This window comes from Arachis ipaensis, chromosome B06 (assembly GCF_000816755.2).
Source record: "Arachis ipaensis cultivar K30076 chromosome B06, Araip1.1, whole genome shotgun sequence".
Lineage (NCBI taxonomy): Eukaryota > Viridiplantae > Streptophyta > Magnoliopsida > Fabales > Fabaceae > Arachis > Arachis ipaensis.
The window spans coordinates 134432441-134444979 of record NC_029790.2 but is presented as its reverse complement, the minus strand read 5'-3'; the positions used below and the strand labels follow the sequence as shown (position 1 = coordinate 134444979).

General features: G+C 35.2%; 1 protein-coding gene across 1 annotated transcript in view; it reads right to left on the bottom strand.

Moving 5' to 3' along the window:
- The window catches only part of LOC107605583 (kinesin-like protein KIN-7N), a 6699-nt gene extending 1366 nt beyond the window's left edge, over window positions 1–5333 (bottom strand). The window contains exons 1-17 of the mRNA XM_016307498.2: window positions 5114–5333; window positions 4910–4999; window positions 4345–4463; window positions 4136–4249; window positions 3956–4037; window positions 3770–3837; window positions 3590–3667; window positions 3352–3494; window positions 3132–3234; window positions 2956–3036; window positions 2436–2504; window positions 2307–2366; window positions 2050–2193; window positions 1526–1810; window positions 1078–1170; window positions 570–728; window positions 209–475 (exon numbers count right to left, since the gene is read on the bottom strand). Coding sequence (XP_016162984.1) covers window positions 209–475; window positions 570–728; window positions 1078–1170; window positions 1526–1810; window positions 2050–2193; window positions 2307–2366; window positions 2436–2504; window positions 2956–3036; window positions 3132–3234; window positions 3352–3494; window positions 3590–3667; window positions 3770–3837; window positions 3956–4037; window positions 4136–4249; window positions 4345–4463; window positions 4910–4999; window positions 5114–5258 — 2100 coding nt within the window. The 5' untranslated portion in view covers window positions 5259–5333. The remainder of the gene's footprint in view (window positions 1–208; window positions 476–569; window positions 729–1077; window positions 1171–1525; window positions 1811–2049; window positions 2194–2306; window positions 2367–2435; window positions 2505–2955; window positions 3037–3131; window positions 3235–3351; window positions 3495–3589; window positions 3668–3769; window positions 3838–3955; window positions 4038–4135; window positions 4250–4344; window positions 4464–4909; window positions 5000–5113) is intronic.

Below are 12539 nucleotides of genomic sequence, written 5' to 3'. Positions count from 1 at the left end.
ATACATGGAAAGAAACATGTCTATAATTTCTTAGTTATTTGCTCAACTTCTGGCATAATATAATAAATGCCAGTCCAAAGTTCAGCTAGAGTGTGATATTAAATGGCAACAAAATTCGGAAAAAAGACACGAGATAACCAAAAATTAAGACACAGAATAAAACCATGACTGACGATTGATATCTGGATATTTGTGACCAGACAACTACCTTGTGTTCACAGGTGCACGAAGGGCTCCTCTCCTGCTCTTCTGTTGTTGAGCTTTCTGATGACTCCAATGATGTAATGATATTGTTCACCTTTTCTTGAAACATTCTTTGTTGTTCATGCATTGGAGCATAATTCCCATGGCACAACCTTTCACCATCCATCGTCACTTCAAAGGAAGCTTCCAAATTTGAAAATAGTTGTGCACTGATTTCACTCATGGTTGAAAGCATATTTGCAGTTGATAATTTGCCACTAGATGCACATTGCTGTTTAGAACACAGGAGAAAGTTAACTTCCAGCTTCTTAAACTGGTTAAGACAACAGAGGATGAAAGAAACCGATATGGTGCAAAGACTGAACCTGCATCACTGACAAAACTTGCTCATAGCTGTTTTTGAAGTTCTTCACAGATTCAGATAACCTCAGAGGCAATTCTTGAAGTAGTTGTGTTTCTTGTCGATATACCAGCGTCTCACCCATTAGTTGCTTGCTCAATGGTACTTCGTCAGAATGCTTTCTCTGGATCCATATGCATCAACATAGCCAAGCACCATAAACAGAACAATTTATAACGAGGTCAAAAGGAAAAAGATTGTAGATAACATCAAAGACATCAGAGTAATATAGAATTGAATCCTTTCGCATTCTTAGATGGAGCTAGTCTAAGTTACTACACAGATGGAGAAACTGAGGAGAAACCACCTGATATGCATAATTCCCATTATCATAATCATATTTGAATTTTAGCAGTTTACTATTGGACAAGATAAACCTTTGTATCAGGTAAAACAATTTTTTTTAAAAGATCTTTATAATCACAAGTCCATACATTCAAATTCCATTTTCATAAAGATATGAGACTACTGACCTCGAGTTCATTGATCTTTTCATTAGCAATTTCCAGTTGTCTCCTCAAATCTTGAACCTCACGATCATACTTTTCATTCTGACTTGTACAAACCTGAAAAACATAAGCCAAATGAATAACAAACAACAAGAAACATAGATTAATAAGAAGTGCATTAACATTTAAACTAGAATATATTTTCACAAATTCTAACTTTCATAACTTAAAAGGAGGCTACTCTATAATATAGTTACATAACTTTCATGAAAATAGTTACATAAACAAGAATAACTCGACAACAATGGAAATTATAAAAAATGGAGGACAAACTATGCTATGCCACCTTTGCCTTTTCTATTGATCTTTTGGGTTAGATGTGACTGAAATGGGAATTAAGATCCAAAAAATTAAAATTCAAGACATATAAGCAGATCCCCTTAAGGGGAATAAATAACAAATATAAACTCACAGGAGTTGTATCAGTTGATGGGAATGATTGAACTTTTCGAGTGGGAGTAGTTTGAAGTGAATCAAGGTCTGCAACATAACCATTGTTCATTTTCAGCCACAGGTCTTCATCAGCCACATTGCTGAAAGCATCTGGAAGAGGGCTGTAATCAGATAATGTACAATGCTTTGATCGCTTGGCGACAAAAGCACTGGGATTTGTCTTTAAACATGGAGATTTGAAGATATCTCCTTGAGAAGCACTATTGATATCATTGCATTCTTCAAATTTGTGCGTCAGAAATCCCTGTCCATATTTGTACATGCACGATCATTAGCACAACATAATGAAAGTACCAGAAAGACAAGAATGGGAAGAGAATCAAGTAATGAAGAAGCAATAGAAAGATAACAGAATTGTTCCAGATGAACAAAGATAGTCGTGCAGATCCAATGTTACATTATTTTAAACATAGCAGATAAATAACTGTCTTTGCACATGCTTATTCAACTAGTCGTATCACTTTTTTCCTTCTTGAGGTGTACCTGACTTCCATTCGTGTTACAGTCCGAGAAGGACCTAGTACTGGAATTTTCCATTTTCATCTGTTGTTGATCCCTAATCCATTGATTCCGTGACTTCCTCTCCTCTTCAAGTTCCATTTCAAGCTTCCCACGCTCCATCTCATACTAAATGGGAGAACATGAACAGATAATTAATATAAAAAGAAAGTTCATTTAATGCTTCAGCATCAGTATAATGCGAGTTAACACTGCAAACAAGCACAAAAGGTAAAACCTGCCTTGAGCAAATCGTTCCTGAGTTTAAGAATCTCTTGCTCGAGCACTTCTGCATGGGATCCCTAAATAGAAAATTTTATTAATATGATTCTATGATTTGAATGAAAATATTGTAATCAGAAGACAATTACCTGAAGTTTCTTACGTAGCTCCTCTATTTCTAGCTGTTGTCGCTTTAACAAGGCTGCATCTGTCAGGATCTGAAATAATGCCCACCGTCAAGAAATCAAGTTTGGCCAAGAAAAGTGCAGAAATCAAATAATACAGCCAAGAACAGACAACAGAGGCAAAAACATTTTTGCAAGGAAAATACTGAAGATTCAATAATGTTGCTATTTCCTGACCAAGTAATCTAGACAGATTAACGGGCCCGAGTAAACAATGTAAAATATTATCCTATTTCAAAAGTCGACTATCCTCTAATGTCTAGTAACATATTAATTTAAGCAATCACGGTGGCAGAACAGGGCAACTCTTACTAGTATGTACTAGCGGCATAACGCTTTTCTATTGTTTTATCGTTCTATGTCATACCTTTTTTTTTTCCGTATTAGTTATACAATAGAAGTTTTTATGATGGTATTTATTTTAGGAAGAAAATTGGGAATCATTCTCTTGTACATGAATTTGATGTGCATGAATTTCACAGACCTCATTCACTTGAACACAGTTGGTGATACGTTTGGCTCTACTAGCAAACTGAAGAGTCCCTCTTGTTTCTTCAATATGAATCTATACGGAATGGAAAAAATATTGCAATTAACATAATATACTAATGACCGAAATACAAAAGGAGTATAATAAAAATCCAAAACCACAGTATCTACCTCTTCTGGCGCTAAGGTACAAATAATGGAAGTTTTGGCGTTGCCACCAAGAGCAGGTTGTAGTATCCGAGTTAATTTACTGTCACGATACGGGATATGGCCCCTGCAGCAAATGAATGGAAAAAAAAAAAAAAAAAAAAAACCCTAAAATAGCATTATTATCTTCTAAAGCTATTGAAACAGACCAACAGCATAGAAGATAAAGGGGAAAAAAATATACCGTTGCTTTGAACCGTCACTTAATTTGTTGATAACATTTCCCAAAACCATTAAGCTCTTGTTAATATATTTTCCTTCTTTCAAACGTACTCCACCAGCTCCAGTCTTAGCAATCCTTTCCGAGCCAGCTAAGTCGACTAAGTTCTGATTCCACAAACTGAACTATAAGCATGGAACTTCTTTGCAACGGAATTTTGAAAAGGACGTTGAAAAAATAAAATTGTATATGTATTACTAACCAAGACTGATACTCGAACAATGTCGTTAACTGATAAATCATCATAAGAGTTGAACTCCTTCCCTTTGCTTTCAATCACCTACATAGATTTGATAGGGAAAACATTATTATGTGATTCTAGATTGTTTTTATAAAGGTATTTTGTGGAAATGTAAGAAGAACATATAGGTTTATGGTATACCATTCTAAATATTGTATGCGATCTGCTACTCCTAGCGTTCATATTTGTTTCACCAAAGTGCCTGTTAACTGAGAAAATACAAAAGACCAAATTTTAACTTCAATTAAATATACTTCTACCATGCATATTCAAACATCAAACTTCAAAGAAAATCACCAAAAAAAATGTAGAACTAAAATTACAAACCTTCCCCTGAATTAATTAAATTTAATACTTGTTCGGCATTGTTTACAATCTCCTCCCGGAGCCCTGCAACAAATACTCCACGCTGGAAAAAAAAATTAAAAAAATATATAATCAGCTATTCTCATGCATGCATAAAAGTACACTAGACCACGATAAGCTCTCAAATCAAAGCTAACAAACCTCCAAACTCTCATGAATTTGCAATTTCTGATTTTCAACAACTAGAAGGTCATTAATTTCTTCATTATAGATCTCCATGTAGGACACTCGAATCAGAAACTCACGATCAGACATCTGAAAATAAATTGGTCAAACCAAACCAAACATCAAAATAATAACATGAACAACTACAAACACAAACTCTAAACAAGACTTTTAGCAGAACCTACCGTCTCAATTTTTGCAAATATATCTTTGACAGCCCGAGGAATTATTCCTGGGTCGTTTTCCGACCCATTCATGGTGAATGTCTTGCCACTGCTGGTCTGCCCATAAGCAAATGCAGTTCCTAACCATATATTCATCTCAATAATTAACCACATCTAAAATAAAAACTGCAAGCACTGATATCCAAATCCAAATGGCATGGCACGTTAGAATAGAAATAATTGTTGTTAGATAACATCTACTGGTTGCCAAATTCACACAATCAATTTTGGCTTAAACTCTCCATTACACTCAAATGATTAGTAATTAGCAATCAAGAGTAACGCGACTCAGTAAAGTAACTTTGAATACTGAACAATTTTTAGTTGTTAGTTAGTACACCAACTGAGCTAAGCTAGGCCTAAGCATTACTGATTAGTGTACTTCGATTGAAGTCTTAATTTCAAGTTTGCAACCACAGCAAGGTAGAGAGCTTCAAATTGTTTAAATATAAACTAATTCGAATATAGTAACTAAATTATGCAGTAAAAGGAACAAAAATTCCAACTATATAAGTTAGAAACATGCCATTGAAGCCATCGAGCGCAGCATGAATTATATCCTTGGTGAGCAGCTCGTAGACGCTGGCATTGGTGCTAGTTTCCTCGAACACGTGATCTGCAAGTAGCGTAGAAACGTGGAAAAAAAGGTAACGAAAATCAAATTGAAACTGCGAAAAGCTCGAAGTAACGTGAACAAATAGAGGAAGAAGAAAGAAGAATTAGAATATACCGAAAGCATAAGAAGTGTTAGAGAGCGGTGTGCCATGAATCCTGTGAAGCGAAACACGATTCTCTTCGAACTTCCAGAAGCTTCCATTAGAGGAGTCTTCGGAAACTGGAGGTCGAAGTCGAACGGCGACGCAGATCTTCTCCATTTTTGCTTCTTCTTCTTCGATCTGAATTGTGTTTTATCTCTTTTTTTTTTTTTTTTTCTTTTTCTCCTCTCTCGCTTAAGGGCGCGTAGCTGCAACGTTTTAATTAGATTTGAAAATTTTTTAAATTGACGGAAATGCCCTTTCTTTACTTATATTTCGACTGGACGAAAATACCCTTCAGTGGCTTTAGGTGTTGGGCTTTGAAGTTTGAAGTCATATGCTTATTTTTTACTTACAGGTGATGGAACAACTGATGGGCTCTTATAGCCTAAATGGACATTTACAAGGTTGATTCCTGCCCATTCCTGTCCAAACAAAATTTTGAACTAATGTGGTATATGTTCACTTGGGCCCCTTCAAAAACAAAATAAAAAAACAATAAAAAAGACAACAAACTAACCAAGTGTAAGTTGGTTGGTCTAATGGTTAGTTCAATAGTTTGCTTAAGTAAGTGTCAAAAAGTATAAATTCTTGTGCATAGAACAACATATTGACTAATGACAAACTCCTAAACAGAACTCAGATAATTATTTATGTGCTTCTTTTGAGCTAACTTTTTTATTTTTTGAGTTTTGTTAGATTGATTTGTAAATATTAAAACTACTATCTAGGTCTTATAACAAGTGTGTTTTTAGGGTTGCTATATGTCTATAGCAGAAGATTTGGTACAAGAATATGAGGTAGGATATTTCAGTACTTGGGTACTCGTTTAGACAGTATTTTTTCTGCAAACATGCTTGGTCTTTATAGTTGATTCATGGTGCATTGTTTTATTGCTAACTTTATTTTCTCTTGTATGTGTTTCCTTTATCAATGAAAATCATCTTGCTACTGTAAATTGAAAAAAAAATATATCTCAAATTTTATTTAATTATTTAACACTTTCATAAATTTTTATCCTATATAATATCTATTTTTGGTTTCTTTTGCCTCCTATAATATTTTTCTTAGTTTTGATCCAATTAAAGGTAAAAAGTATTTATTATAATTATTATTGTTTGTTCGTTATGTATGTTAAGTGTGCTCACATAGTAAATTAGATGTTGATAGGATAAGTTGAATACTAATATAGTAAAATATACGATACCACTTAACCTATTATATTAGTATTTAACAGGACAAACTAATAATAACAATTAAAATAGCAGTCTTAATTCAAATTTTATTTGATCAAATCTAAAAACCAAAAAACAAATATTTTTTAGACCATCTCCAATAGGGAACTCATCTCAATTCCTATTTATACCCCACTTGTCATGAAAAGTAACTCCACATCAGCTTTTGCGTCATAAACAGTAAATAGTAATTCAAAACATCTCTCTCTTCTCCATTAGGAGGAACTAGTTTTAGTCCCTATTATGGTCCCACATTAATTATTATACTTATTTAATTAATTAAAATTTTATATAATTATTTATTTTTATAATAACTTGTCAAGTGGCAAGTTATTATTGGACACTATAAATTCCTACTTAGAGGAACTCTCTCTTCTCAAAAATTGTGCAAAAATTCCCTCTCTCTTCTCTCTAACGCCAAGTTTCTCCTTCTGTCAGGAATAGGGCTTCAATATTTTCACCGGAGTTGCTCTTAGGAATCAAAACTTATTTAATTCTTAACATTTTATTTGATATGTATTAAAAATTTGGGTATTTAAGTTCTTTTTAAAAGAAAAAAAATGCATGTTGCTGACTCTGCGAGTGTTGCAAAACACCTTTATCATTGCATCTTTGTTATTAGTGGTCTAAAGTGTCACAGTCTTAGACACATTTTAACGTTACCGTATCGACACTTGAATTTACTCAATTTCTTGAGTTAATACCAAATCAGTCTAACCATCAATATTTAGTAAGAAAGATAAGAACACAAGAAAATATAAGAGAAGGAAAATTTGGTGATTAGAACACTTTATTACTCAAGTATTTGTTACAAATTACTCACTCGCACAAATTCTAACTCTCGCTCCTATTTATAGTCATCCACCTCCTCAATGGATGGTTATGATCAAATCTAATTAACAGTTTAAATTGAACATTTAAAACCATCACTACAAATATCTATCCTACCACATTTCTCTAAATACTTCTAGATTATTTCATACTACTCTTCATACTTCTATATACATTCACATTCTTTTAGAATACTTTATGACCATCCAGAGTCTTCTACAATCTTTTAGGGTATTCCAAAACCTTCTAGAAATAAAACTAAGAAAACTAAGACCCTAAAACCTAGAGAGAGGAGAAATAAAACTAAGACCCTAAAACCTAGAGAGATGAGAGAGCCTCTCTCTCTAGAAAACTATATCTAAATCTAACTAATGTGAATGAATGTGTGAATGATTGATTCCCCCTTCCAACTCCACTCTGCAGCCTCTAATCTTAATTTTCGGGCTTGAAACTGGCCAAAAACAGCCCAGAAATCGCCCCATCGAATTATGATATCTGCAGCACGTGACGCTTTGTCACGCATACGCGTCGTCCACGCGTACGCATCGCTTGAAGTATGGCGCGATCACGCTCCAAGCGCACGCGTCGGCATCAGCTTCTCAAATCTCCATTTTCTTGTGTTCCTTCCACTTTTGCATGTTTTCTTTCCATCCTCCAAGCCATTCCTGCCCTATAAACTTTGAAAATACTTAACACATATATCACGGCATCGAATAGTAATAAGAGAAGATTAAATATTAGTAATTTTAAGGCCAAAGAAGCATGTTTTCAATCATAGTACAAAATTAGGAAGGAAGATGTAAAACATGTGATTTATATGTATAAGTATGAGAATAATGGATAAAATCCACTCAATTCAATCTAAAATGTACCACAAAATAGTGGTACATCAAAAATCCGTCAGTAACCAAAAATAAAATACAATTTTTTACACAAGATAATAGATATTAAAGTAACGATAATAACAAATATTTTTTAATATTAAATGTTAATTTTATCTAACCTAATCACTAATATTATAATCAATTAGACAATTGATTTTTTATTTATTCTCTTATTAGTTTCATTTTTCTAGCGCTTTAAATATTTGGTTCTTCCCACGTAATATTATTAGAAACTGGTTCTTCTATTTCACCTCACCCATACCGGTGTTTTTGTATGTGGTAGTTAGTAACAAAATTTTAATTCATAATAATTTTGATAGTAATGTCAAAGAAATTATTGTATAGTTAGTATTTTTTTTGTGACTGAATATAACACAAAGAAAAAAGACCTAAAAAAAAGAGTAGTACTCCTCTCTAATAATAATGTCTAAATTATTAGGAGGTAGTAACCACTCTAAATACACCTGCTTGTTTAAAATAGCAGTCTTAGCCATTAAATCAGCCGCTCTATTTGCTGTTCGTTGGATGAGCATTAAAGTAGCTGTCTAATTGCGCTGGAGCATCTCTTTGATTTTGTCAAGCAGATCAGAGTCATTCCTAATCATGCTGGTTGTGCCTTGCGAAACAAGAAGAAACGCATCAAGATTATCAGTTTCACATATGACCTCTTTGCACTCGCAATCCCAAGCCATAACAAGCCCTCTCCAAATAGCATAAAGCTCACAACAGAGAACACTAGAAAGAGGTATACTGGCAGAACAACCTTTTATCCAAATTCCCATGCTGTCTCTAATAATACATTCAAAGCCAGCTAATTGCTCATTTTCAAAAACGCTTGCATCGCAGTTCACTTTACAGACATTCATTGGAGGTGGTTCCCAGTTATATTTCAAAGAAGAAGGAATAATATGTTTTTGGTTGATAACAACATTAGAGAAATCTCGAGCAGCATGTTTAACTAAGTGAACAATTTTCTCCTTACTCCATGGATCATCTTGGTGGAAGATGTCATTGTTCCTATCCCTCCAAATCCACCAAAAGGCCGCTGCAAAGAGAAACTCATTTTTGTTGAGGTCAGAACGAATCCAAGACACAAAATCCAAACTAGAGTCCTCAGTGGTCATTCCCAAATTTAAGCTAATCCAAATCTGACGAGCTTTTTGGCAAGTCCTAAAGCAGTGGTTAATATCCTCTAGAGCAAGATAACATCTCTGACAAAAATCAGAAGTAGAAATACCTCTTTGAAACTGGTAACTAGCTGTGGGAACTCTGTTGTTGAGGCAAAGCCAGAGCAGACACTTTATCTTCTCCGGTATTCTCAAGCGCCAAAGCCAAAGCCAATTTTCATTATCATTCTAGCCAAATTTCTTCTTCAATAGCCATTCATACCCGCTTTTAGTCGAGTAGGTGAGAGTATTTGAGTTTGTCCAAAACCAACCTGTTTTATCTCCTGCCTGCTTGATAGGATCAAAGAGCATCAAATCAAGTTTAACTTCTTCCGGAATCATTGTGCAAAGAATATCCCACCGCCAATGCCCAAGGTGCCAGACATCTTCTAACTTCAAGTGAGAATCAGAAATGTGCACAAAAGGAACCAAAGGAGCTAGCGTTCCACATGGTCGCCAAGCATGATACCAAAAGGATTGAGACATCCTGCCCGTACACCAATCAAAACCATCACGAAGCTTTTCTATTGTCTTATAAATCGCTCGCCAAGTGCTTGAAACATTATTAGAAAATTTAGGTGAAAAGCAAGAACTCCCAGATAAATATTTTGCCAACATAATTCTTACCCAAAGTTTATCTTTATTATACAATAATTGCCAAACAAGCTTTCCGAGTAAAGCAAAATTTACGCATTGAGTATCTCTAATTCCCAAGCCTCCATATTTTCTTGGAGTGACAACTTTGCTCCACTTGACCAAATTTAAACAACGCTCCCCCACCTTTCCCTTCTACAAGAATTGTCTAAGCACAGAATCAATCTTTTGACAAACCGAAGTAGGAAAAAGAGTCACTTGCATCTAATAAATAGGAAGAGAAGAAGCAACAGATTTAATTAAGCAAAGCATGCCTGCTCTGTTAAGGAGCCGACCTTTCCAACTAGCCAGCCTATTCTTGATCTTCTCTAAAGAATCCGAAAAAATAGATCTAGCAGCTCGAGGATGATTAAGGTTCACCCCCAAGTATTTGCCTAGGTCACTAGTAAAAGGAATATGAGAAACACCAGACAACATTTCCTTCCTTCTATTAGAGATATTTCTAGAACAAATAGCTTTAGATTTTTCAATGTTAACCTTCATACCTAAAAACTTGAAAACCATCCGGCCCAGGAGCTTTGAACGAGCTCATATTATCCAGAGCTTCTTTAACCTCCAACATTGTTACTGATTTAGACAAATTATCACAAGCATCCTGGCTAAGAGATGGCATAGGAATTTCTCCCATGCAATTAACCTCAACAGGCTCAGTAGAACAAAAAATATTTTTGAAGAAATGAACAACCTCCCTTTGCAAAACTTCCGGATCATCAAACCAAGACCCATCACTAACTAGCAACCCATGAACCTTGTTAGATTTTCTTCTAAGGATGGTTTGCATATGGAAAAAGCTAGTATTTCTATCACCATACCGAACCCATTGATCTCTTGACTTCTGGTACCAAAGCAATTCTTCCTGGGCCAAAACTATATTATACTCAGCTCTCAATTTTTCCTCTTTGTGCTTCAGAATCGGATCATCGTCAGCTTCCATTTTCCGTTGAATACGATTCAAATAACCCTCCAATTCCCTCTTTTTAATAAAAATATTGCCGAAAATCGTAGATTTGAATTCCAACGAAACTTCTTGGACCCCAGCAACTTCCTATGGATGCCAAAATCTGTACTATCCCAAGATTTCTGAACAATGGCCTTGTAATCAGGATGCGTTGCCCATGCCGCTTGGAATCTAAAAGGCCGATTTCCTTTCTTGATAGGAACTCCTTGACATCAGATAAGTAGGGGACAATGATCAGAGTGGGAACGACTGAGAACTTCAACAAAAGCTTCTGGAAAAAGAAGGCGCCATTCTGTAGTACAGCAAGCTCTATCCAATTTCTTTGCAATTTCTTTGTTTCCTTGAATTTTACGGAACCAAGTAAACCGTCTTCCAGAGGTTGTTAGATCAAAAAGACCACAAGAATCTAGAGTACTTGCAAAGATACTACTACGATTTGAATAGAAATTACTCCCCTTCACCTCATGAACACTCAAAATATCATTAAAATCTCCAACCACCACCCACGGGTCCTGAATGCACAAACCAATATCAAGCAGATGACTCCATAATTCTACTCTATTAGTGGCTTGAGGGCTGCCATAAACCGCACTACAGATCCATCTTCGCCCACCACCATCAATTTTCAAAGTTACACATTGATTCATAGTCCAAAGAATTTTACAAGAAAATTTTAAATTAGCAGAGAGGAACCAAATTCCTCCCTTGTGTCCAACAGCATCTACAATCCCTACAGGATAATAGCCTAATCTCTCCCAAAATTCTTTCATAGTTTCAAACCCAATATGAGTTTCTTAAAAAATAAAAAAAGTTGGTTGAAATTTTCGTACCAACTCCTTACAGTGCACCCGAGACATCTTATTTGACGCCCCCTAACATTCCAACTAATAATATTTAAATGGTCACAATCCATAAAAAATAAATTAAATAATTTGAATGTTTAATCATTCTACCTCACGTTGATGGACCCCTGTCTCCAAGTGTCTCCTTGTGGACTTGCACCGCAGAACCATCATTCTTCTGTTGAGGTTGGGTCTCCAAGTTTGTTGTTGCACTAACTTTATCAAGCTCTTTTTGTACTCGAGAATCCATTGACAATTCTTCAGTAGGTGAGTTTTGAAGCGAAATAGGACGCTGCCTTTTGTGCCCTGCTTTAAAAAAGGGAGTACTCTGATCCTTGAAAGCCACCTGAGTTGTTCCCAAAGAGCCAAGCATGGATGGAGGATCTTTCTTTTTCTTAGGCCCTACCTTTGCATTTGATAAGGACTTCACCTTTGCATTTGATGAGGATCCAGCATGCATGTTATTAGACCCAAAAGAAAATTTCTTACTCACCAAATTGGAGCATATTGCTACATTGGATTTTTTTGGCACCACATTGTGGCCTTTACCCACTTTTTCCTTGCCTTTTCTACTAACTGTAACCCATTCACCCTCTTTTGCACGAGTATTCCTTTCCATACGTGAGTCTTGCAAATTATCATGCACAAGATCTGATGCACCATGCTTCTCCATAATTGGAATTGATTTGGCATTAATTCCAAATTCAAAAGATAAATTTTGATTTTTTACTGGGATTTGACTACCTTCCACCATTTTCTCGTTGTTATCTACAGAAAAAAGTGACGGCAAATTTTTCTCCTTCACTGTGCTTTCCTTCCCAATGCCATTGT